Source organism: Glycine max, chromosome 11 (assembly GCF_000004515.6).
Source record: "Glycine max cultivar Williams 82 chromosome 11, Glycine_max_v4.0, whole genome shotgun sequence".
In the NCBI taxonomy this organism is placed as follows: domain Eukaryota; kingdom Viridiplantae; phylum Streptophyta; class Magnoliopsida; order Fabales; family Fabaceae; genus Glycine; species Glycine max.
This window is the reverse complement of record NC_038247.2, coordinates 2,332,819-2,358,151: the sequence shown is the minus strand read 5'-3', so window position 1 is coordinate 2,358,151 and position 25,333 is coordinate 2,332,819. Positions and strand designations below refer to the sequence as shown.

The 25,333-nt window shown below is 30.7% G+C and overlaps 4 protein-coding genes across 6 annotated transcripts in view; all 4 read left to right on the top strand.

Annotated features, from left to right (window-relative positions):
• Nucleotides 1–388: 388 nt before the first annotated feature.
• On the top strand, nucleotides 389–2,746 carry LOC100799719 (bifunctional adenosine 5'-phosphosulfate phosphorylase/adenylylsulfatase HINT4). 2 transcript variants are annotated; one of them, XM_003538745.5, is made up of 6 exons: nucleotides 389–619; nucleotides 717–763; nucleotides 923–999; nucleotides 1,106–1,172; nucleotides 1,990–2,067; nucleotides 2,163–2,746. In XM_003538745.5, exons 1-6 carry the CDS (start codon nucleotides 542–544, stop codon nucleotides 2,263–2,265), a joined length of 450 nt encoding a protein of 149 aa, XP_003538793.1. In that variant the 5' UTR covers nucleotides 389–541; the 3' UTR covers nucleotides 2,266–2,746. The 2 variants fall into 2 exon arrangements, with proteins under 2 accessions (XP_003538793.1, XP_040862509.1); XM_041006575.1 differs by having other exon boundaries at nucleotides 433–631.
• Nucleotides 2,747–12,160: 9,414 nt separating this feature from the next.
• LOC100807884 (probable aspartyl protease At4g16563) lies at nucleotides 12,161–14,263 on the top strand. Its single transcript, XM_014763540.2, has one exon. The coding sequence runs from the start codon at nucleotides 12,600–12,602 to the stop codon at nucleotides 14,010–14,012; it is 1,413 nt and encodes a 470-aa protein (XP_014619026.2). The 5' UTR covers nucleotides 12,161–12,599; the 3' UTR covers nucleotides 14,013–14,263.
• Nucleotides 14,264–18,447: 4,184 nt separating this feature from the next.
• Nucleotides 18,448–22,414, top strand: LOC100807344 (phosphatidylinositol/phosphatidylcholine transfer protein SFH11). 2 transcript variants are annotated; one of them, XM_041006574.1, is made up of 12 exons: nucleotides 18,448–18,634; nucleotides 18,884–19,266; nucleotides 19,355–19,454; nucleotides 20,005–20,271; nucleotides 20,609–20,686; nucleotides 20,915–21,016; nucleotides 21,138–21,187; nucleotides 21,383–21,491; nucleotides 21,600–21,680; nucleotides 21,756–21,896; nucleotides 21,995–22,036; nucleotides 22,127–22,414. In XM_041006574.1, exons 2-12 carry the CDS (start codon nucleotides 18,890–18,892, stop codon nucleotides 22,160–22,162), a joined length of 1,383 nt encoding a protein of 460 aa, XP_040862508.1. In that variant the 5' UTR covers nucleotides 18,448–18,634; nucleotides 18,884–18,889; the 3' UTR covers nucleotides 22,163–22,414. The 2 variants fall into 2 exon arrangements, with proteins under 2 accessions (XP_040862508.1, XP_003538730.3); XM_003538682.5 differs by lacking the exon at nucleotides 18,448–18,634 and adding an exon at nucleotides 18,635–18,741.
• A 1,075-nt stretch (nucleotides 22,415–23,489) lies between these two features.
• The window catches only part of LOC100791280 (vesicle-associated protein 1-2), a 3,430-nt gene continuing 1,586 nt past the window's right edge, over nucleotides 23,490–25,333 (top strand). Inside the window, exons 1-6 of the mRNA XM_003538733.5 lie at nucleotides 23,490–23,761; nucleotides 23,842–23,912; nucleotides 24,034–24,115; nucleotides 24,225–24,340; nucleotides 24,606–24,770; nucleotides 24,872–24,922. Coding sequence (XP_003538781.1) covers nucleotides 23,710–23,761; nucleotides 23,842–23,912; nucleotides 24,034–24,115; nucleotides 24,225–24,340; nucleotides 24,606–24,770; nucleotides 24,872–24,922 — 537 coding nt within the window. The 5' untranslated portion in view covers nucleotides 23,490–23,709. The remainder of the gene's footprint in view (nucleotides 23,762–23,841; nucleotides 23,913–24,033; nucleotides 24,116–24,224; nucleotides 24,341–24,605; nucleotides 24,771–24,871; nucleotides 24,923–25,333) is intronic.

Genomic DNA, 25,333 nt, shown 5'->3' with positions numbered 1-25,333 from the left:
TATTTAGGTTTAATTATATTTTTTATTCTTAATTTTTTAATTTTTATAAATTTTATTTTCAATTTTTTAATTTGACGTATTTTATCCTCAAATTTTAAGAAATTTATAAATTTTATCCTATGTCATTTATACATTAATAAGCATTAAAGTTGGAAGTAAAATTTATCCAAAATATTAAAAAATTAAGGGTGAAATTCATCAAAAAATTTAAAAGTTGAGATAAAATTTGTAAAAAAAATAATAAATTACAGATAAAAATGGAATTATGATATTAGTAAAATGAGAGAGGATAAAATTTATAAAAATTAAAAATAAAATATACCAAATTAAAAGATAAAAAGTGTCATCATTTAATCACTAAAACATACTATTTGCTATACAATAGTCAAGACTCAAATGTCAAATCCAAACACACAGTACCTGTCTGAATTTTTTTTCCACTATGGGAACGCCACACGTGGCGACAGCAAAGAAAGCCAGAGCCATTAGAATTCAGAAGTTGCACCCAATGCGATGCGATTGGTAGTGTTAGGGCAAAATAATGGCGGGAGCTACTCCGTCCTGTGTTTTCTGTGCGATTGCCGCCAAATCCACCTCTAGCAATACTCTTCTTTACTCCGTTCGTCTCTCTGTCTCTCTCTCTCTCTCTCTTTCTCTCTCTTCATTTTTTAGTTTCTGTTTCCTTTCTGATTCAATTCCGAGATCTGAAATTGCAGGACGATAAGGTTGTTGCTTTTCAGGACATTAATCCATCCGCTTTCAGGTAATCACAAAATACTATCCTTTCAATCTTAATTTGGAACCTGAATTAGTGGAATGCACAATTTCAATTTGCTGATTTCACGATTGACTAATTTTTCAATTGTTTTTATATATTTTGACATTAAATTGAGATGATCAATCTGAACCTGGAAACTTTTAGGCATTACTTGGTTGTTCCTGTGGCGCACATTCCTACTGTTAAATATCTTCAGAGGAAAACTGACGACTATTCTTTGGGTAAAGAAACTGATAGCTGTTGTCACTTCAGATTATAAGATTTATGTATGCATATGTTCAAATTTCTACTGTTTCAATCTATTTCATGATTGCCTATTTTATACAGTGAGTCACATGTTAGAGGTGGGGAAGACGTTATTAAATAGAGATGCACCTCAGTCCCAGCAGTACAGGTATTTTAGTTGCTTACAACTTACATGGGCAATGCTTATTATTTTTGTTTGTCGAGTTTCTTGTGAAATTAGATTATTGACACATGATGTTGGTTTCAATTGCATTTGCTGCCCCTAATTAATGATTGCACTTATAAGGTTATATAACTTCTTGTGCACATTCTGTTTTACACTCGTAAAGTCCAAACTGCTCATATATTATGTTGACACGAACTATATTCAGTTGTTTTTTTTATAAAGCAGAAGTGTCTTCTATTTGTCAGAATTACTGGCACCACCTATATGGACGCGCTTTTGTATGCTGCAATACAATATTGACTGTGGTTATCTTTGTGCATGAAACATGGTAACCTGTAGATATATTTTTGCTCGTGCATAAATATTTGGGGGATAATTTCTTGATGTTGGTTGGATATGTTGTCCGGTGTTATATGTTCTATTTAACATTCTAGGTAACTATGGAGAGAATTTGACTTGAAAAATAAAGGGTTTTATAGAGATTGATCGGAAATTGAATTTCCTTATTCTTTTGTTTGACTTTGACTTTACCTTTATGGGTCAATCACATTGTGATTTTTTTAACCAGATTTTGAGCTTTGAACATGATAACTATACACGGATTACTAACAATAAACAAACTGTTAACCTTTTGAACATGAATTGGATATTGTGACCACAAAAACAAGAATGGGAACAGAATAAAGAGAACTACTACGTGTTAAATTGGTTTAAAGCCGGAGGTTGATTTGATCTGAAGTTAATTGTTGTACTTAAGTAAAGCATTACAACGTGATTCTTTCTATCATGTTTTCGACAGATTTGGCTTTCATCAGCCTCCGCTGAACTCTGTTAACCACCTACACCTCCATTGTTTGGCGCTACCATATACACCCAGGTAGCACCTATTCATTTTTATGGTTACTGTATACTTAGGCTTGTTTTGTATGCCGCATGGATACTTAAACTTGCTACTTCACGAGCTTTAAGCAGATGGCGATCTATAAAATACTTGTCTCTTGGACCACTTGGCTTCATTGAAGCAGAGAAGTTTCTGGAAAAGATAAAGCCATTGTCAGTTCAGTCAAAAGTATGACGGTCTGTTTGATTTCCGGTTACCCCAACGTGATATTGCTTTCCGATTGAAGATCAACTGTCCAGATTAATTAACTTGCAAAGTAGACACCACCAACAGATGTTCTCCTGCAGCAACATTTTTGTCTGCTCACGAAACATGGTTTGCAGTTAAAACAATCAGAGCCTAGTTAACTTGGAAGTTACTGGTTATAGTTATATTTGGTTTTTCATCCTTCCAGGATGCTAGAAAGATTGGATCTCATTCAAACTTACCTCTGTTCGGTTTGATGACAAGCAAAGTTTGTAGTTACAGTTATCGATTTGGATCTGTTGATCATAATGCCTGATATGATATCTTGACTTTCATAAGAAAAACAATAATACTGGTAACTGCTATACATTGTAACACAAGCCCTACTGACAGATATTTAGCATAACTGCTTGTGTTGGAACTCCAGATACTGTGGTGGTGAGTTTGATAAATTACCATATTATGATAACACTAGCATAGGCAAATTATCTTTTTCTCTTTTTTACTTTATATATTTTTCTTTCTCCTGGTTTTCACGGTTTACTAAACCTGCAAAGCAGGTTGAACCCACGCCTAGTTTATTAGTATATACTAGTACTAATCTTTTAGTTTTATCGAAAATAAAATAAATATGTACTTTTTATTTGATGTATTTTTATTATTTTATACCTCTCATTTCTAAAATATTTTACACCTTTTGAATTATTTTAAGATGATTATTTTGAAAGTTAACAAAATTATTATATATAATGAGTTTTGATTGGATAACTGTTCTGGTAGTATGTAATCTTTTTTTTCTTTTTAACTAATTTACACTTGTTTAAAAATTTTGTTAATTAACATCATTTATTAGTAAAAAGACTCACCCTTTTTATCTATCCATTTCATAAATGCTACCACAATACTCATTTACCGGGATAGCATTTTTTCAAGGAATAAATTAGAAGACCAACACTACTTCTAGACCATAACTATTGATATTTAAGGTTAATGTATACAATTTTAAAAACATTTAATACTACTCACAAACTGCATAGTCTAAAACATCCTTATTTAATATTAATAACGAAAGTAGTTGTGAAATACTATCATAATTGTTATGGTGATATATGAAAGAAATAATTAATGAGACTTAAAATCTCTGTAAATCGTGAATATAATTTGGGGTGGTCCTCCCAAGTAAAAAAATGGAATTAAATAAAATTATGTGCATGAAAAAAAATTTAAAAATTAAGTGCAATTTTATTAGACCACGTAGGATAGGATTGTGTAGGTTATTACTTCATGCACCTCCAAGTTGCTTCTTGCATCCATTTTAAAATATTTTTTTAACCTTTCAAATTGATAATTCTGAAAACCAAAGAAGGAGTACATTCTTGAATGTAATTTTACATTCCAAAGCCATAAAGAAGATGCAGAAAGCAATAGCCAATTGTTTAAACCCATTTTTAGTAGGGGTTAGTTATACAAATTCATATAATTTTGCAAAAAAAAAAAACAAAAACAAAAAGCTAGCATTACTGTAATAGTTTTGGTCTGAAGATTTCACACAACTTGATTTTATACTCGTGATCTTCAAGGACGTTTTTATTATCTTAAAAAAATCACAATCTGCACCAGATTTCAATATCCTACAGTGAAGTTTTAAACTGCGCACATCATAACCCATTAACCCTTGAGTGTTTCCTTTTGTATTGAAGCGATACATAAAAGACCTTTCAAAATTACTCACCATTGGATGGATAACTGCATTCTATGTGCAGGTCAATCTTGAACTGTAGAGGCTCCGATTCCATCTGTGCCACTGATGTAGTAATGACATTTATTACAACAACAATGTGTAAGTTGTTAAAATCAATACTTTGAAGTTTGAACACCAGATAGATCCAGCTAAGCAATCTCGCTTCACCATGAGGTTAAGAGGGGCAAAATATAAAAAAGGTAAAGTTTTTTTTTTCTGAATATAAAAGTTAAGTTCTTGTATTGCATGGCTTCTTAGCAAAAGAGCTGAAATACAACTACCAAAAATACTAACCAAAATACAGAGCAAGTAAAAAAAAATAACTCCAAGGGCTATATTAGATGTTAAATTTTATGCTCCGTTAACTTTTTCAAAGACATCACAAAAAATGTCTACTATCATAGATGGTGGTAGTTATGGCCGCTGTATTGTTGGGCAGTACAAGCTTTTGTTCGTGTCTTCTCAATTTTTTTGGCTAAGAAGGGACGAATTGAAATAGAGAAAGAAAATTAATAAAAAATATTTTTTTTTATCTATTTTTAAGATGTTTACACCAATGATGTAAAGTACAAGAAGTAAATGTTAAACTCTATAACATAAGAGATATGTCAAAGAAAATTTTATCACACAAGAGGATAAGGTGTTTTTTACCCAAATTACAGAGATAAAATGTAATTTATGTACAATTTTAAAAACTGTATTTTGAGCCAGACTTTGTTATTTTTTATTTAAAAATTTGTAAAATCTTGTATCACTTTAAAACGTAAGCAATTTTTCATTGAGGATAAAAAAACTATATACTAAAGCCTAAAGGCAGGCTTGTGATGAGGGATCCAGTAAAAAGACTAAGGTTTCACTTTCCTTTCTAGACAACCACACAACCAGAAGGTAGATTCATTAATCACTCGTGTGTGAAGCCTTAGATCATTAAAATATGCCAGTTCAATTGCATTATTTATGTTTGTCAAACAGTTTTGAACGCTATCACAACTTTTTTCATTAAAAAATTATTTTTCAAAATAAATTATTCTAAATACACACTTAAGTACTTTGTTATAAAAAATGCTAATCAATAATATTTGACACACATTTATATATAATATCTTGTGCAGCTTTTATGTTTAATCATCCAATCATAACTTGACTTATCTCGTTTTCTGTACGTCTACACAAACTATGTGAAGATGCAAATATTGAAACATTTTTTTAGCGTGAATAAACAAGAAAATTAGGCAGATTGGATATGCAGATATGTTGAACCAACACAAGAATTTATACTTGAGAAAAAAGAAGTTTAAAAACGTAAATTGTAGAGTCAAAGTTAGGAACCATATTAAGGATTATATGATGAAAGAATTTGGGACTTGGTCGTTGGTAGTGAAAAAAAAAGAGGCTTGATGCCGTGTATAATCTTGGCAGAATTGAATGCGGTTCTCCTATTCAATGCTTTGCCAGAACATTCACGAAGATATTTTGCAATGTTAATGACTAGAGACAAACTTCTGCACCAAAATCTCGTAAGCTGCCCCCCAACTTCAAAAAAGTAGAACGAGAGTATGGTAGCTATTGGTTTTGGATTCACAAGAGGACATCAATAATCAATATATGGAGCATAAATCCCAAAATAAACGGGTATGCCAACAGCTGTAAAATAGAAATTGTAGAATCACTTTAAGAAAAGTACACAAGTTATTAAATTATGTGGTTGCGGAGAATCAAGAATAAAGATAATCCTCAACCAGAAAATTTGTAGTTAAAACAATTCTCATTCGAGCATAGTAGTATATGTTATTACTAGTATCAGTTAACGAAAGAATGAAACCAGCAAGGCAAAAAGGTTTCGGCTATATATTTAATTTTAGTATTACTTAAAATATTAGTACAAATTAATAATAAGTAGATGATGAGTTGGATTTTCCGGGATTGGCCTACATATTAATGAATTCTTAATATATAGCTTCTGACTTGTCCATATATTCACCAACATTGCCGAATTTCTGTGTTTCCTTTTTGGTCTTCGCCTACTACGCATGGAAGCATTATAATTTATAATTCACAAGGTCCTCATCTTCCTATTAATGCTACTTCTTAGGACTGGTCTACCATCCATTAGGTGGAGCTAGCGTCAATACTCAATACTACATGACTTTGTTTTTTCCGAAGCAGCCAATCTTATGTTACTTTGATGACCCTATTAATGATCACAAAATAAAGATAACAAGTGCTTTTCCTTAATGTGTCTACCAAATACAACCACAAAGAATGCAAATTATCTATATTAATGTTCACCTAAACATTAGTGGAACCAAGACATGAGGAATTTCAGCTAAGGGAAACTATATTATTTTGCATGTTTAGAGAGACAAATAATTGGTGAGACCGACCCAAATAGCTATCATCCACTAATAGCATGAAAGTGACTTGAGCTGGTAGGACACGGGTTGCAATTTTAACAGCCATTATTTGCCACACCTTGGCTAGTGAGAAGGGTTATCTTATCTTACAGCATCTGAAAGAGTGTGCATAACTAATGCTTCTTAGTTATATAAATAAATTGTTGTGAATGATGATGAACTTCGTGATTTGTTACTTATACTTTTGGTTTACTATTTTATTTGGCTTTCCATTTTCTTCGTCATGGGGAGTATTCGTTTATACAATTGAGAGATTATTGTTAACAAATCATGCTTTTAGCCTGTTTATACATGTACAGTCAAATAATTTTTGTAATAAATTTAAAGTGTCTAATTTTGATAAATTGTTAGTGCACAGAAAGGAGAAGAACCCAAGAAATGAAGAAAAGTCACGAAGATAAGATAATCCGAATAAAAAACAAGAAAGATGAAGAGAGGAAAACGGGTATCTAAAATTATTGAATATCATCTAATAGTTTGTTATTTATTGAATAAACCTCAGAAATAGAAACTAGTTGTTTAAATCGGAAAATGATAAAGGTAAATTTTGTATTATCTCTAAAGTCTATAGTCATACATTTACAGCGTAAATTTTACATGACTGTTATCTAAATTATAAATTATCTTTGATAAGACTTTTAATATAATTATTATAAAAATTAATAAATTTATTATATATTTTGATCTGTAATTAAATGATAATGTAAATTAGTTTAGTATTAGATGTTATATGTTAAAATTTATCACTTGAACACAATTAACTTTCTCATTTTACAATATTATAATTATTTTAACTTAATTATTATTATATATATATATAAGAACGAGATTATAAATATTATTATTTTACTTTTAATTTCTTTTAAACATTCACTATATTCTTAAACTGTAACTGTAATTTTTAATATATTATAAATATAATAGAATTTTCACTGTTGCTCAGTATTTTTTAAAACTGTTAACTAAATATAAAAAATATGAACCAACCAAAACAATAGAATTGATAATAGAAATGAGAGAATTATAAAATAAATATGAAAAAATAGGATATGGATTTTCAATGTATAATAAATATTTACTTTGATAATAATTATTCTAAAACTCGCATTAAACATAGTTTCTAATTAATTGAAAGTATACACCATTAGTCTATTAGTACATAGCCATTAAATTCAATAAATATTGTATGTCTAACTTGTTCCCAAAAAAATCATGCATGAAGCTTTACCCGTTGTAAATTTTTGTTTTCAAGTTATTTATTTATTTATAGCCCAAGTAATGATGCAAAAATATCTTATTTCTCCAAACATTTCATTAATATTTATATTTTTTAATTTATCTTATTACATCATATCTCATTAATTATATTTAGATTTCTCTATCTTTATATCTTTAGATGTCTACTAGATAATGATAACTATCTATCATTTTCCTTATAGCCTAACAAAATCGAAATCACAGACGTGCTATCAAAGAAAAAGTAGACAGAGAGAAGAAATTTTGACTAATTAGTGTACATTGTTTGGTTAATATATACATTACATCTAAATTATTGATCGAGATTGACTTTGACAGCTTCTTTGAATCTTTGACATGTTTTTTTCCAGCGTTAGTCCATTCATGATAAACATTTTGTTTAACATGGTATTTAAATTGTGAGTTTTTATAGTAATATATCAGTATATTCAAATTTAATTAAGAGATTCGCTTATCTCCACATATATTTTTTCATGCATATAAGGAGAATAAACCTCTTACTATGTACTTAAGAGGCAAAACTGTGTAAGAATGGATCAGTATATGCAATTGGGGTCTTGCCCCGTAACTTTTTTGTTATTTTAAATTTTTTAATGTTATCTTTTTTTTATGAAGAACTAATACATTAATATTATGATATTTTAATATCGGGATCATTATTTATATTTAGGAATCTAGTTGTTGAGATAATGACCTTTAAATTTTATTTATCTCTTCTTCTTTTTTATAAAATTAGTGAGATTCTCAATGGACAAGATCATCCCAACTATCCTGGCATCAAATTAAAACTTAAAAAACTAAAAGATATTTATAAAACTTAAAGGGCCAGAATAAATAAAAAATAAACATAACAGATTAAAACAAAAATGTCTAAAAACATAAAGGATTAAATGATATTTTAGCCTATATAAAGAATTGACAGCTTAATCTTAAGACATACAAACAACTATTTTCTTTTCGCATTACTAATTTTGTATATTTCTTTTATTTTCTCCTCTCATTTTTGTTGTTCTTGTCATTATTTTTTAGATTATAGTGTGTTTCTTGCTTTGAGTGCATGGGTTCAAACACGTCATTATATAAAACTTGAAAAAACAATTGAAGTATTTTGTTGCACATGAGTTCTACCAAAATTTGCTTTTGAGGCAGTGACCATTTTCATAATATAATACTATTTAGTAGTTTTTTATAACTTAATTAATAAGATTATTTTTTTTGTAAAAAAATATTATTAACACAAATACCATTTTTTATTATAATTTCATAAGGTTATTGCTGATGTGTGACATTAGTGATTGACAATTATAATCTTAGGTTTTTTTTTTAAATATTTAATTTGTTTTTTCTCTTCTTATAAGTGTATTTTTATTATAATTAATATGTTGTTAAATTGTTTTGAAAAATATATAATTATTAACATCTTATATGAAATTTAATATTTATAAATTTGTTAGATGAAGCCTTATTTTTGTAGTTGTCCCCTTCCCCTATCATCTAATCTTACCTCTCTCTACAACTATGTCACACTTAATGTTGGTATTCTTTTATTGACAATGTTGGTATTCTTAATGAACATGTGTAAACATAATTTTAAGTTATTGGTATTGAAAAATGAAAAAATAGGTTATGTATTGAAGTGTGAAGTAATTTTACACTAATATTTAATTACAAATATTATGTATAATAAGTTAACTAAGTTTTATGATAATTATTTTAAAGTCATCATATAAATAATAATTTATAATTAATTAAAAGAATAAAAAATATTTTATATTATCAGTATATAATTAAGTTTAATTAAAAGTAAATTCATATTAAAATAATTTAATTATAAAAAAAATGTTAGTTATATATCCTTTTAACACACACTCTTATTTATTGATTAAAATTTAATGAAAATTACAAAATTGTGTAAGTTCATTTCAGAGAATATTACTAATTCTAGCATTCCTGGTTAGTATGGTAGTTGATGGAAGTTCGTTCCATAATGAACCGGGTTCAAATGCTGGTATCAAAAAGAGAATGTTACAACTAACGCTCCTTTAATTTAAAATTTGTAATAAAATTTAACAAGATTTTTAATTTAACACAAAACTATGTATTTATTTTTATTTAGCCTGAATTTTAAGATGCACTTAATTTTAATTAAAAATGACAAATGTATTTTATGAAACTAAAATGAAATAGTTTTTTGTTCTTTTTAATTTTGAAAAAATAGGGATTTTTAAAAAAAATAGTTATACGTAATATTGTTTGATGTTTAAATAATAAAGCTTAATAAAAATTTAAAAAATCAGGTTGACGCTGATTTCTTTGCACTTTTGCAATCAATAGTTAACATTGACGTTGATTTCTTTTGCCACGTTTTTTTTCTTTGTCGTCCCTTATGTCTTTATCTGTTTTATCTCTAATTCAATGAATTCGTTGATAGAAGCCTTCCAATTCCATTATCTTCGATAATAGGATTCGGACCAGCCTTCTCATCAGTAGAAAATGCTAGGTAGTCCCATAAAAAAATTGCAGAATGAATTAATTGGTGTATTTTAAACTTTTAATTAAGTCATAAATAATTAAGTGTTTTTATACTTTTGATAAAAATATAGTTATATAATTGTTTTGTAGTATAAAATAAAGACATGTGGCACGGCAAAGAAAAAAAGTATTGCAAATACTAAATAATAGTACAGTATAATTCATATTTCTTTACCTCCAAGAAATACAACAATCAACAATGCTCTTTGAATTTTATTAGAACTTCTCAGATACTGCAGACAGAATATTGAGCTCATGAATCCTAGACGGGCAAATATAGTAAGACTTCTCATCAGTCTACTCTTATCAATATTAATGTAACAGGCTGTATTCTTGCTAAATTGATGATGAAGTTTCGTTTTCAAATCAATATTTTATTTTACAATAAATAGTCAAATAAGCGTTTAAAATATAATATCGTGAGTTATATTACTTTTGGAATAATGAAAAGAGAATTATATCCGTATTCAATCAATATATATATTTCTTTAATCGTATTAGTTTATGAAATGCTTGATGTAAGGACTAACATAACTAAATAAATACATATTTATTTAGGGTATGCCTATTTTTTATTTTTGAAAATATTTTCTATTTTAAAAAAATTTAGTTCTTAAAATAAAAAACTAAAATATCTCTGAACTATTTTAATTTTTTACTCTTTTTTTTACACTTTTACATTTTCTTTTTTCTATTTATACTTTCTATAATTTTTTAAAGAAAAATAAATTTTTAATACCAAAAACAAAAATACAATCAAATGCACTAGAATAGATCAAGGAAATCTAGTTTATTGAGCGCTATAAACTAATCTATAAGAAAATAAAGTATTACCAACAAAATTTGAGTCACTATTCGTAATTTTTGTCACTGAAATTTTGTTGATAATTTTTAAAAATCACATGTAAATTGTTTTGTTACTATAGTTAAACTTTTTTTAGGCCTCTTAGTACATGTTTTTCATTCTTACATACTAAAAAATGCACTCTAATATACTGTCATATTTTTAAAGAGTAAATTAGTTGTCTATTATTTATGAAAACTTTTATGCAATCATGTAAAAATGTTTGATAAAATTAATTAATAAACAAATTGATAAATGTAAAAGGATATACTTAATTATTTGAGATAAAAAAGATATTTCAAATATTTTATTGAGGATAAAAATTAAAAACAAAAAAAGGTTAGTAGCTTATAAGTTAATTTATTCTAGTAATGAGTTGAAGTAACTTATCAAAAGAGATTTGGCAGCATGTATATTAAATATTTTTAATATTTGTAAGAGTAAAAAACAGTATAACTAATGCCTATTGGTTGAAGACTTGAAGGGGCAAGAAATTTGATTCCCCATAAATAAAGTTTGAGTTGTTAGAATAACTTTTTTTTTCCTTTAAATGAATTTACCCAAGGACCGAAGATGTAAACAACAAAAAAAATACAAAACTATATATAGTTTTTTTTTTCATATTATAAATCTTAATCTTTATTTTGAAAGGAGAATATTTAAAAAAAATATTTTTTATACATTAAATCACATAGTTTTCTTACCTTAATCTCATTTTATCTATTTTTATTGTGTTTTTATTTTTCTTAATTATGTAGTATTACTCAAATTTAATAAATTTCATTTTAAAACTGAACTACATTTAAAATTCCAACCTACCATATTAAACATAAAGATTATGTGACTTTACTTACATAATTTATTTTTATAATATTAGTGATGAAATAAAATAATGTAATCAGCTCGGGTAAATATATTAAATCTTGCAATTTAATATTCATGAGCAAAGCTTAAGGATCAGAATTAGTAGGATTAGAATTAGGAAGTGGTCCAATCCCATTAATGGGTTGGAAAAAGATTGATGCCCACTTGATACAATTTAACACCTAAAAAAAAAAGAGATAGAGAAATAAAAAGTGTGAAACAAGTGTTTGTTTGTAATATGGAGGTTTGTATTCATTCATATGATATAATTGTTGGTGATGTCTTTACCCAGTCCCAGCCGTCGCCAGCCAATTAGTAACAGAGAAAGGTAAAGAAGCTAAAGCCACAGAACTGATGAGCGAGTGATGACAAACAAGGTTCTCAATTCTCATACTTTGCTTAAGCTACCAAATCCCAATTATTGTTCCAAAACCACCTTCATTTCATTCCAAATGATTATAAAGAAGTCTTCTTTTCTTGAATGTTGAGTAATCAATTCAACAGACCCGACACCATTAATTTATCCTAAGACAATAACACCCTCCTCGTATGCGCCCACCACCACCAACAACTAACTCTTGTTTATATTTATATAAATAAATCTCTCTGGTCTCGTTCTCCCAGAATTAGAATTCAAAAAAACTTGTCTTTTAAGTTTTAACTCTAAGCCATGGCTCTTCCCCTGTTCCTCCTCTGCTTCATGCTCTGCATTTCACTCACACACCAAACGATTATGTTACCCCTAACACACTCAATTTCGAAAACCCATTTCAACAGTACCCACCAGCTTCTCAAATCTACCTCCACTCGCTCAGCCTCACGCTTCCACCGCCAAACTCATCATAACTCCGTAGTCTCTCTCCCACTTTCTTCAGGAAGCGACTACACCCTTTCCTTCAACTTAGGCTCACACCCTTCTCAATCCATAACCCTTTACATGGACACAGGCAGCGACCTCGTGTGGTTCCCATGCGCTCCCTTCGAATGCATTCTCTGCGAAGGCAAATTCAACGCCACGAAGCCTCTTAACATCACGCGCTCCCACCGCGTCTCGTGCCAGTCCCCTGCATGTTCCACAGCACACTCCTCCGTCTCCTCCCACGACCTCTGCGCAATCGCACGTTGTCCTTTGGACAACATTGAAACCTCCGATTGCTCTTCTGCCACGTGTCCTCCCTTCTACTATGCTTACGGCGACGGAAGCTTCATCGCGCACCTCCACCGCGATACACTCTCCATGTCTCAGCTTTTTCTTAAGAACTTCACCTTCGGCTGCGCCCACACTGCGCTCGCCGAACCCACCGGCGTCGCAGGTTTCGGTCGGGGATTACTGTCCCTCCCTGCGCAACTTGCGACCTTATCTCCGAACCTCGGTAACCGTTTCTCTTATTGCTTGGTCTCTCACTCTTTCGACAAAGAACGAGTTCGCAAACCGAGTCCACTCATTCTCGGCCACTACGATGATTATTCCAGCGAGCGTGTTGAGTTTGTTTACACCTCCATGCTTCGGAATCCGAAGCATTCTTATTTCTACTGCGTCGGACTCACCGGAATCTCTGTAGGGAAGAGGACTATTCTGGCCCCGGAAATGCTACGGAGGGTGGACCGCAGAGGGGACGGAGGCGTGGTTGTTGACAGCGGAACCACTTTCACGATGCTGCCGGCGAGTTTGTATAACTCGGTTGTTGCTGAGTTCGACCGGCGAGTCGGGCGAGTTCACAAGCGCGCGAGTGAGGTGGAGGAAAAAACTGGCCTCGGGCCGTGTTATTTTTTGGAGGGGTTGGTGGAGGTGCCCACGGTGACGTGGCATTTTCTGGGGAATAATTCCAATGTGATGCTGCCTAGGATGAATTATTTTTACGAGTTCTTGGACGGTGAGGATGAGGCTAGGAGGAAGGTGGGCTGTCTGATGCTAATGAACGGTGGTGATGACACTGAACTGAGCGGTGGGCCCGGGGCCATACTTGGGAACTATCAACAGCAAGGATTTGAGGTCGTGTATGACTTGGAAAACCAGCGCGTGGGTTTTGCTAAGAGGCAATGCGCGTCGCTTTGGGATAGTCTCAACCGTGACAAAAACTAGTGTTACTGTGTTCTGTTTACCACTGGATCACTGCCCCCATGCCAGTGGGTCGGGTCGGATCTTGTAAATGGAAAATAAGTTGACGGGTTTGGGTTTGGGTTCAGGCTCCGTTCCCCAATTCCACGATCATGTGTATGTAATTGACACTAGGTCAAAACTAAAACGTGAACTACAGGTTTAGATTTTTTTATATTTTAATTTTGTGATATTTATTTTGTGTATAATAATAATAATTATTATTTTGTTTGAAATTGTGTTCTATCTTTTATATTACAGATTTTATGATTGAGGTGGGGCTTTCTCGACTTCAATTTAAACAAATATGTTTGCTGTATTTTATTAAAACATCACTTTAATATCTAATGTTTAATTAATTTATTTTGCTAAAGCTTTTGGAGGGAAACTATGTGCACCAGATATTAATATCTCCATAATTTCAATATATCTCAGAACTGTCTTTTTGCATGAAGATGGAGACATGCTAGTCTGTATATTTTAGTGTGATCTATTTCTCTAAAAACATATTAGTTCTTTAAACTCATGATTTGTTACACTTTTTTTCCGACACTTTTCTCGACTTAATTATGACTTGTCGTCAATCTTCAATTTTAGTTTGCCTCTTCATACTGAACATTAGCCATTGCACTTCGGTGTGTTACGGTAGTATTGGTCTGTGAAATTATAATTTTAAATCGTAAATGTCTGATTTTTCATTATAAAGTTAAAAAGTTACATACTAGCTAATGAAAATAAAATATGTTTATTTAATTACAGTTACATAGTAAAAATGACAAAGGTTATATTAAAAACCACACAACAAAACTATATTACCACAATATCGTTGAAGGGTATTGATAATATACTTTTTTAATACATTCTTAATATTAATTAAAATTTATCAAAAACCACACAACAAAATTATATTACCGTAATATCGTAGAATGGTATTGAGAATATACTTTTTAATATATTCTTAATATTAATTAAAATTTATTAACTACTAATATATATAAAAATATGAAATGGTGTGAGACTTTTGTACTTTATAATTTTTTAGAAACTTTAATTAACTATAAAATATATTTTAAAAATAATTTATCGTTGAATCTCCCAAAACGATCAAAACGAGGAAATATTATTAGTCAAAGTATAATGTTATAATAATAATACTTTTTTTATATAGTTTTTAATATTTATTTTTTTATAAACTAAATATTTAATATCTTAAAACCTATTTTTATTTAATAAATAATTTTTTTATAAAATAGTGTTTAATTTTAATACACTATAAATACAATATTAAACCACCAAATTGTTTTTTATTTTTTAATCACCAGAATTAAAAATTGTCATAAAAATTATCATAAAACATCAATTTATTATGTGATAGATAAAAAAATAATAATTTATTAAAATTCAGATATTCATAAAAGTATATCTCGAAAATCGAATACGATTAAAACTTAAAAAACATAAAAATTAAAATTAAATTTGCCAAAAATAAAATAAAAAAACCAAAATCATACTTTACTAAAGAAAAACCTAGATGTGGTAAACGCTTGATGTCACCAGTCATGGGCTCCCAGTTCCAGCTATAGCGCTGACTTGGAATTGGACGTGCAGCGTACTCCATCAGCCAAGTAATGAACAAAATTGATTTTGTTTTGTTTTTGAAAACGAATAATAATTTTTCTGTGTGAGGATTCTTCCCAGCTACACGTTTTTTGGAACTTGGAAGTGACTCAGACCTGCTATTTCCTCTTCTTTCACCCTTTTAAAATAGCCTCAAATCCTTCCTCCCACTCACCTTATGCAGGTCAGTAATAATAAGAAAATTAACACTAATGAAATATTGTGGGTCAAACTTCAGAGAGCCATTACATGCACTGATAACTGACGTCATAAATAATCAGTAGAAAGAGTTGAAGTCCCAACAAGCCGCTTCCAACTGCGTGTACAGCTAGTTCTCTGCACACGACACACGTCACACGTGTGCATGATGCTTCAAGATAATGTGAGATCAACCTCAATCATACCTGTGGACCCCTAACAATGTTATTGTACTAAGGTTATGCTTAGATTTTTTACTGGAGTGTTTTATAACAAAGTGAAAATTCAAGAATTGAAAAAATGTTTAATTTTTTTTTTCGTCCTATGTAATATCACGAGACTCATGATTCAAGAATATAAAATGAGTTCCTTAAAATTTTCTTGGGTCTTTTTCACAAATTCAACCTATGTTATCCACTAAGCTACATCCATTGGCCAGAGTAAAATCAATTTAAAATCATATTTAGTTACACTTCAAAATATGTTAAAAAGTATAATTTTATTTGAAAACTCAGATTTGGAGAAGGAAATTTTGCAATACTTTTACAAACTTTTAAATCAAACTTAATTTTATAAACTTTAATCTACTTGCACATATGAACATGCAAAATTAAGGTTTTTCGTTCAATTATTTTCCAGTTTAAAAAATATTTTATACTTTAAATTTACATTTAATTAAAAATTGTTTAGTAATTTTTATCCTTCTAGTTTCAAAAATTTTTAAAGATAAAATCTATCTTGTTAAAAAATTATTATTATAAATATTATGTAAAAAAAAATAATTAACATAAATTTATTTTAGTGATAACAAAAATACAAAAAAAGATTAAAATACATACGAAAAAATATTTTGAAAATGTAAAAGATAATTTTAATTAATAAAATGTGATTTTAAAGATACTTTATAAATATTTTATTATATATAATATTAGTTTGTAGTTTTTTTGAGACACTATTTTAAATAATTTTTTAAAATGTTAACTTATAGTTTTAAACTTTTTATATTCATTCTTTTTTTTTCTTTAAAATATTTATTATTTATTCTTTATCCGTTCACATCCCCTTCTCTACATTTTGCATTCTTCCGACAAATATGGTCGCATCCTAATTTCGTAAAACCGTAACATGCTTCAATAACATTAATTTGACATTTCATCAAACAATAAGTGGACAATGCAAGTGGTTTCAGATTTAAGCATTAAATCCTAATCATAATTCTAACAAGTTCATGTGATTTTTGCACAAAAATAATAATCAATCCGAAAACCGAAACATGTTTTTAATTAAATAATCAGAAATATAATGATGCAATTAATACGCATAGTAACATTCCCAAGCATAAAATTGTTGTACGAACCAACACCTACAACACCCATTTTAGTTGTTTTTTATACATTACTGTCACCATTAGAGCTGATCTCTTCTTCAATACTAACCTCCTGGAATAAAAAAACACGTTCTCTACATTCCGATAAAGCAAAACAGTGAAGGCATTTGTAGCCTTGTAGTGTTATCGAGAATGGAAAAGGGAGGTATAGTAAATTTGGGAGGTAGAAATAATAATTGCCGTTACTAGATGTTCAGATGGCCCTTTTATATTGGGCTATGAGTCCAAAGATAGCAAAACCGTTTATTAGGCCAGTAGAAACTATATCAGCTGTTGCTTCCTGCACCTCCAATTGTTTCCTGCACTCTCTTTTGGCTTACAAAATGGTCAATTCGAAATGTAAAATTACATTCAGGAATGCTCCTCCTTTTTGACTTCCAAAATATCAATCCAAAAGATAAACAAATCATTACGGAAAAGATGCAAGAAACAACTTGAAGGTGCAGGAAGCAACAACCAACTATATGTATATGGGAAACCCGAATAGAGAGGTTAAACGAGCCTGCTACACCCCAAAGCCGAGCTTTGTTAGCATATAAATGAAGAAGACATATATTTAAAGCATACATTCAGTGAAATCTAGTAAATTAAAAATGCGAGGATCTATAAATTGTCACAAATTTGATTTAGAAAAGATTATTATTTTAGATGTTATTAATCTTGCAATTTCAGTTTGAATGATACATTTCAACAAGAGATAATAATAAATTGTTTCTAACATTAAAAAAATTGTTGGAGAGATAAAGTAGTTTCAATGAACTTAAGAAATAACTTCTGAAAAAGACATCCTTGAAAAATTTATTAATAATTGTAGTTACTAGAAAAAAAATGTCAATTTTTATTGGATTATTCAGGTGAGAATGATGAATGTCCAAAGGTTCAAATTTTACGGGAAAAAATTAGTTAGTGGCATTGGAATTTTTAATGACAATTATTCAATACTTTGGAAACCAATCATATAAAAAGAAGTACTTAAAACAATTAGACATTTATGAAATATTATTATTAGTTAGTTGCATAAATGGTACAGTCTAGTCCGATATAGTTGAAAAAATGGGATACCGAACTTCCTTTGTTTGGTTTTCGCGGTTTCTTGGAACACACATCATTCGAATTCGATCCTTCCCCAGCGAGCGCGTGCCTTCGTACATCAAACACCACTCTTTTCCTTTTCCTCTTCATCTTCATTCTTTCTCGTAAGTACTGGTTTCGTTCATGTTAGTTTCATGCATTACATTACATCATATCCTATTTCTACTGTTTCACAATTCCTTCCTTCTGTTCTGCCCTGTCCGCACTTAGAATCAGAACCAAAATTGTACATTATTGTCCACCTGATTCCAATTTTCACTCGGAATTTAACTTCTGTTACACTCATTTTTTTGCTCCTGCATCCTGACACACGGTTCGTATAAAATTAACTAGGATTAATTTTGATAGTCGCATATAAAGTAGTGGCGAAAATCCTACTGTTAAAAAATGGCCATCAATTATGCTTTTTCTTTGTGAGAGGTATTGGATTTTAAACGTATAAATTTTGATGCTACAATTCCGATTTTATTGCGAGTCAATTAATTTATGCCAACAGTTTGATTTGAAGGCATGCAAGGTGTCTATATTGACTAGATTTGTATATATGAATGCACGTTTTCAGTTACAAATGGCGGAGCCAGGAGACAGGGACGTGATTATAGGAAGAGGTGACGGAGAAGAGGAGTCATGTTCTGGCTTTCTGGGATTGAGGTTTGATATTGGTGGTAGTAGTAAAAGTAGAACCAAAAGTTTTCATCCCCCAATTGAAACGCATTGGGATCTGAATTCAGCAGCAGCAGCCGCAGCAGGGAAAAAAGCTTCGTCCCCTATCAAATCACTCTTGTCTTACCCGCTCATGAAATTTAGGAAGACTAAAAGCCTTATAATGATTCTAGAAGGAGCTCATGATCCTAAGGATAAACAAATTGTTGACTCTTTTCGCGAAATGCTTTTACGAGAAGGTCTCTTGCCACCTAAACACAATGATTATCATACCCTTCTAAGGTACGTATGTATGTATGTCTCTTGCTGTAAATCTATGACAAGTTTAATTGCAGAGTTGATTTTCTAACCGCTTCGCCTTTCATGTGAGGTTTCTGCGCATGAGGGATTTCGACATGTCAAAATCCAAAGAGATGTTTCAAAATTATCTCAAATGGCGCAAGGATTTTCGAGTAGACGTGCTTCCAAAGGTGAACAACTTTTAACTTCCACATATTCCTTTTTTAGTATGAAATCATGTTTGGTCGATGCATGTTGTAGATATGATTTAATTCATTTTAGATATGATGTCTTGTAAGGTATCTTATTGATAGAAATGGAAACGATGAATGTGGCTTACTCTTCTAATTTTATTGCCCTCTTCATGAATGTAGAGATGGAAATTATACTTTTATTATAATTTAAGATTAATTCATGCACTTCTAGTTTTCAGAAAAATTGTTTGAGAGAGTTTGTAAAAAGAATTGAGATATACAAGTTAATTTTAACATATGTTAAGTTTGATCCATTTTATTTTCTTTATTTTTAATCTTACATATACTCATTAGAAATTTGATCCAATTCTCAATAATGAATTTAGAAGTTCTTCACCTCTTCATATTAATGTAGTATTTGTTTAAAATCACTAAGTTCTTTAGCTTTGTGTGTTCATGCTAGCTACCATTCAATTCAATAATAATGCTATAAACACTGTTGAATTTGATTTATATGTATGAGCTTCGCATTTTGGAACATAATCAGGAATTCAATTTCACGGAGTATGATGAAGTGAAGAAATGCTATCCTCATGGATACCACGGAGTTGATAGATACGGCAGACCCGTGTATATTGAGAGAATTGGGATGGTAGACCTTAACAATCTGGGGCAAGTAACCACATTTGAAAGGTTTATCAAACATCATGTGTCAGAGCAAGAAAAAACTCTCAAAGTAAGATTCCCTGCATGTTCACTAGCTGCTAAAAGGCACATAGCATCCACTACAAGTATCTTGGATGTCAACGGAGTAGTAAGCAGATTTTTCTATATATTTTTCCTTTTTATTAGAACTTAATTGCTTGCCATTTTCTTACAAATATTCGGATGGGGGGCAGGGAACTTGCTAGTTGCTACATTTACAAGAGGCAAATAGCTCTTTTATAATAACTATCCAAAATGAAACCTTGTTATGGTCTATCTAGGTTCACTTCACTTTAGAGGATTCCATCTCTCTCTCTCTCTCTCTCTCTCTCTCTCTCTCTCTCTATATATATATATATATATATATATATATATATATATATATTACAATACAAGGTATCTAAATACTGAAACGATTATTTGGTTACTTGATTGTATTCTTCCAGGGAATGTCTAATTTCTCAAAGCCCGCAAGGTACCTCTTTATGGAAATTCAGAAAATCGATAGTTGTTACTATCCTGAGGTACTTTCTTAGATTGTAGCTCATATGCAGAAGATTTGGATATGATATGCTTGTGATAAATGTGTGAAATTGGAGGTCACTTATCTCATGATAAGACAAGTTTGCTAAGATTTTGTAATCAAAACAGTTTGCTAAGATTTTTTTTAATCATGCAAGATGGAGAAGAGCTCCATAAATGTTGGGTTTATCCGAGCGCAATTAATTAACTATCATTTTTGTTCTTTTTAGACTCTAAATCAGCTCTTTATTATTAATGCCGGATCTGGGTTTAGGATGCTGTGGAAAGCAGTAAAGGCATTCCTAGATGTACGCACAATGGCAAAAATTCATGTACGAATCGTTGAAACTACATATTATTTAATTATCAGATACAATGAAGTTGCAGTGTTGCACATACTATATTGATCTATTAATCTGCTTATATTGAACTTGTAAGATATTGTTGTTTCAGGTGTTAGGTTCTAATTATCTCAGCGTCCTACTTGAGGCTATTGATCCAAGGTTAGAAACTGTCACTTTTTGGAAGGAAAATGGGTTTAGTTAGGACCTATGTAATACCTAACTATATCCCAAGTGTACTTAATGTGTACCGGTACTAAATGTCTAGCAGGAATATGTTTGACAAGTAAATGTGCTTGGGAATTGTGACATTCTACATTTAGTGAAACTCTTAGATTTGATTGTCTGATTTTACAGTAATTTGCCAACTTTTCTGGGTGGTAATTGCACATGTTCTGATTATGGAGGTTGTCTGATGAGTGATCGAGGGCCCTGGAAAAACCCAGAAGTGTTAGAAATGATTCAGGTTTGACGTACATATCGTGAACGAATTTTTTTGTTTTTCAACACTCGGAATTTTAATTGTCAATCTAGGAATAACTGTTGAGAGGGGCATGTCTCATTGACTATGTAGGTTGTTAATTTGAGAGAAGAGATTAATGGTAAATGCGAAGATGGTGATGTGGACATAGAAGATTCCTCGATGCCCAAAATGGTGAGGAATTAATGAATTATCCACCTTTGTTCTTCCAATGATATGGGCATTGTTGCTTAAAATAATGAAATGCAGGTTGACATGCAAAACAAAGATGGCAATATTATGAATCTACTTGAGGAAGCAGCATGTCCGGGATCAGACTCGGCATGTTCTTGTAGATTAGTATTGCAAAAAATTGATTGCCTTGAAGCTAGTCTTGGAGACATCAAGAATGTGAGTTTTCAATTAATGATTAATTCATTGTTAAAGTTAAGCCAAGGAAATCCAAAATGCTTAGGAAATATTTTTGCTAATACTTATACATGTAGCAGAAAATCAAGACACTGGAAGATGCACTTCAGGACACCAAAATGGTGAGATAAAAACAAATTGATGAATGCTTCCTCTAGGCTCTAACAATGTGAAATGAGCATGTGTTTTACACCTTTCTTCTTCTCTTTCAGGCCTTGAAACAACATGAGGAACGACCAAAAACGTAAAAGTGGCTACTGTTAACACTGTTGCAGTGAGTTAATTGATTATTTTTTTCCCGATTTCACTTGTATTATTAGATTAAAGTTCAGCAGACTCTCCTATATCAATATCCTGAAATGGTGGTTGTACAAGACTCTACCAAAGAATTGTTGTCGTACAAAAAGAAGAAATAAAATAAATTTAAATGTAGGAATTAGTTATTTCTTGGTGACAAACACGAATACAGTACGATTGATGATATTGGTGTCAAAAATTGTAAAAATAAATACAGTTTATTAAATATGCTTATTAGTATTCACTACGTGTATAAAAAAAGTTTTATTAAGAGAAACAAAATCAATTTCGATGATTTTTATGTGTAAAAAATATGAATCTTCAACTAGGTTAGACTTAATTGACGAAAAAAAGATAAAAATAGATATTTTTTAAAGAAAAAAAAATTATGCACGATGTACAAAATTTTATATAATTATCAAATCACAATTTACGTATGTTAAGTTTGATAAATAATGATTTGTGATTAGACGAGAGTGTAAAATCATTTTACACTGTCCGTATATCATTGAACTCTTTTTTAAAACAATAAACATAAATGATAATAACAACAATGGTGATTATTTAATGGTGGTGATACTTGTTAGGATGATAACAACGAGTGACAATAAATGATAATGATGGTTATAATAAAATTAATAATAGCAATATCTTTAACGGGTAATAATGATAAATATTGATTGCGACTAGGAGAATATTATTGACACGAGCCAATAAAAGTATTAATGATAGTTAAGAATAGAAATGGGTCAGGCGACTCCCTATCAGTAACCTTAAACCTGTCTTAACTTATTTATCATAAAGATCAGACTTAGACTCTTTGAAAAATCTATTTAAATAAAAAGGTCAGATTCAAACTTTAAAAAAAGTCTATTTGTCAGGTTGATCTATTTAATATATATATATATATATATATATATATATATATATATATATATTTTATATTTTTTAATCATTACTTAGGTGATAGTGAGAAAGTGTTATTATAATGTCTTTAAACTTAAAGAAAATTAGTCAAAATAACTCTACACTCAGCAAATCATGCACACTAGGTAATAAAATAATTTCATTCCCCAATAGATTTATTCTACAAATGATTCATTTAATTTTGAAAATACTGTCTTTATTTTAAAATGATTGATGCTTTGGCATTAAATTTTTTTATATTGAATAATGTTTTTAATTTCCAATGTGATATTAAAGCTTTTGCTTCAGATTTGTTTCAAAATAGTTGTATGTGTTTATTAATAATAACAATAATAATAGTTTGAAGGCATATTATTAAAATGGGCACATTCTCCACCACAGAGAAAATAGAAAAGAAAAAGAAGTTGAATGAGAATCCTCCTCTTTGCATGTCGTAATCGATCGCATCAACATTTCAATTCTCTTTCCTTTCCTTTTCCTCCTTTTCTCGATCTCTCCGTCGGTCATCATCATCAGACCCAAACAAATTCTCTACGCAGATCGAATCAAAGCTCCTCCATCCAATTCCGAGATGAGCACTGGCGACCTTCTCAGCATCGAACCTCTCGAACTTAAGTTCTTCTGTGCGTTCTTTTTCTATCCTTTTACGCTACTATTTTTCTTCTCCTAAGGTTTCATTTTCATTCCCTTTCTGCTCTTTCAGTTGAGCTCAAGAAGCAGATATCATGCTCTCTTATATTGTCAAATAAGACCGATAGCTATATAGCTTTCAAGGTAATTACCAACCTTTCATTTCAACTCGCTTTCTTAATTTCATTGTGATTTTGCGAAACATTTTTTCTCCTGAGATTTACATGTTTAATTTAATTTGTATTGTGATTTCTTTGTTTCACAGGTGAAAACAACCAATCCCAAGAAGTATTGTGTTCGTCCAAACACCGGAGTAGTCATGCCACAATCTACATGTGATGTTATTGGTACTAATGCAAATACAACAATAGTGTGCATTAATATATATCCATTTATTTGTTTAATAGTAATTTATTATTTTGAATCAATGGCTTGGTGATATTTGATATTTTACAGTTACCATGCAAGCGCAAAAGGATGCTCCGGCTGATATGCAATGCAAGGACAAGTTTCTTCTTCAAAGCGTAAAAGTAGATGATGGAACCACCGCAAAGGATATCACAGCAGAAATGGTAGTATAACAATTCATCATGATATTGCTAACTGTTTCAATTTCACTTGATTCTCAATTTTTTCTACTTTGAGAAACGCTAGCGTCACACTCTAGACATACTCTTTTGAACACACTCTCTTATTGGTTGAAAATTACAAAAATTATAGGGTCCCACATAAATTTCAACCAATAGTAGGATGTGTATCAGGACGAGTGTCTTAAGAGAGTATGTTGTTAGCACTCCTCTTGGGTGAAATTATGTGACCTGTGTTTATTCTTTATAGTTCAACAAGGAAGCAGGGCACGTGGTTGAGGAATGTAAATTGAGAGTGGTGTATGTCTCTCCTACTCAACCTCCATCTCCAGTCCCAGAAGGTTCTGAGGAAGGGTCATCACCTCGAGGTTCTGTTTCTGACAATGGAAATGTTAGTGGTGTTGATTCTGCAGCGGTGAGTTATTGACTTGTTCTTGGTTTAGGTGAACATTTTTTGTTTCTCAATAGAAGACCTATTGATATTATTTGGGATATCTTTCTCTTTGGGTATTGCAGGTAGCAAGAGCATTTGTTGAACGGCATGAAGGTCCAGAAAAATCTGCAGAGGTAAAGCAAAGCAATCATTTTTTAGTGTATATGTTGTTTGTCAACTTGCGTTTTGATTTGTAAATAGTTGCTTTCTTAATTAAATAACATTAGTTGTCAACTTGTTGCCTACAAGCATTGATATTTATTTATTAAGAAAGAATGCAAAGGAGAACCGAGCTTTCTTGTTTGAACATGTGTCACTTGTTCAACTTGCATTGTTTTGCAACTTTGTTAGCTGTGTCTATGTATGTGCGCAGGGTGGGGTTTATGTGTTGGTTATAAAGTTGGAATTCTGGGTTGTGTCAATCATTGTGTTAAACTGGTGATGGAGATTACCATTGAGTACTTTAGGTAGAATCTTATACTCTTAATTTCTTGGAGCAAGCAATATTGATTGAAAGAAAATTCCTAGCTTGGTGCTCAAGTGTT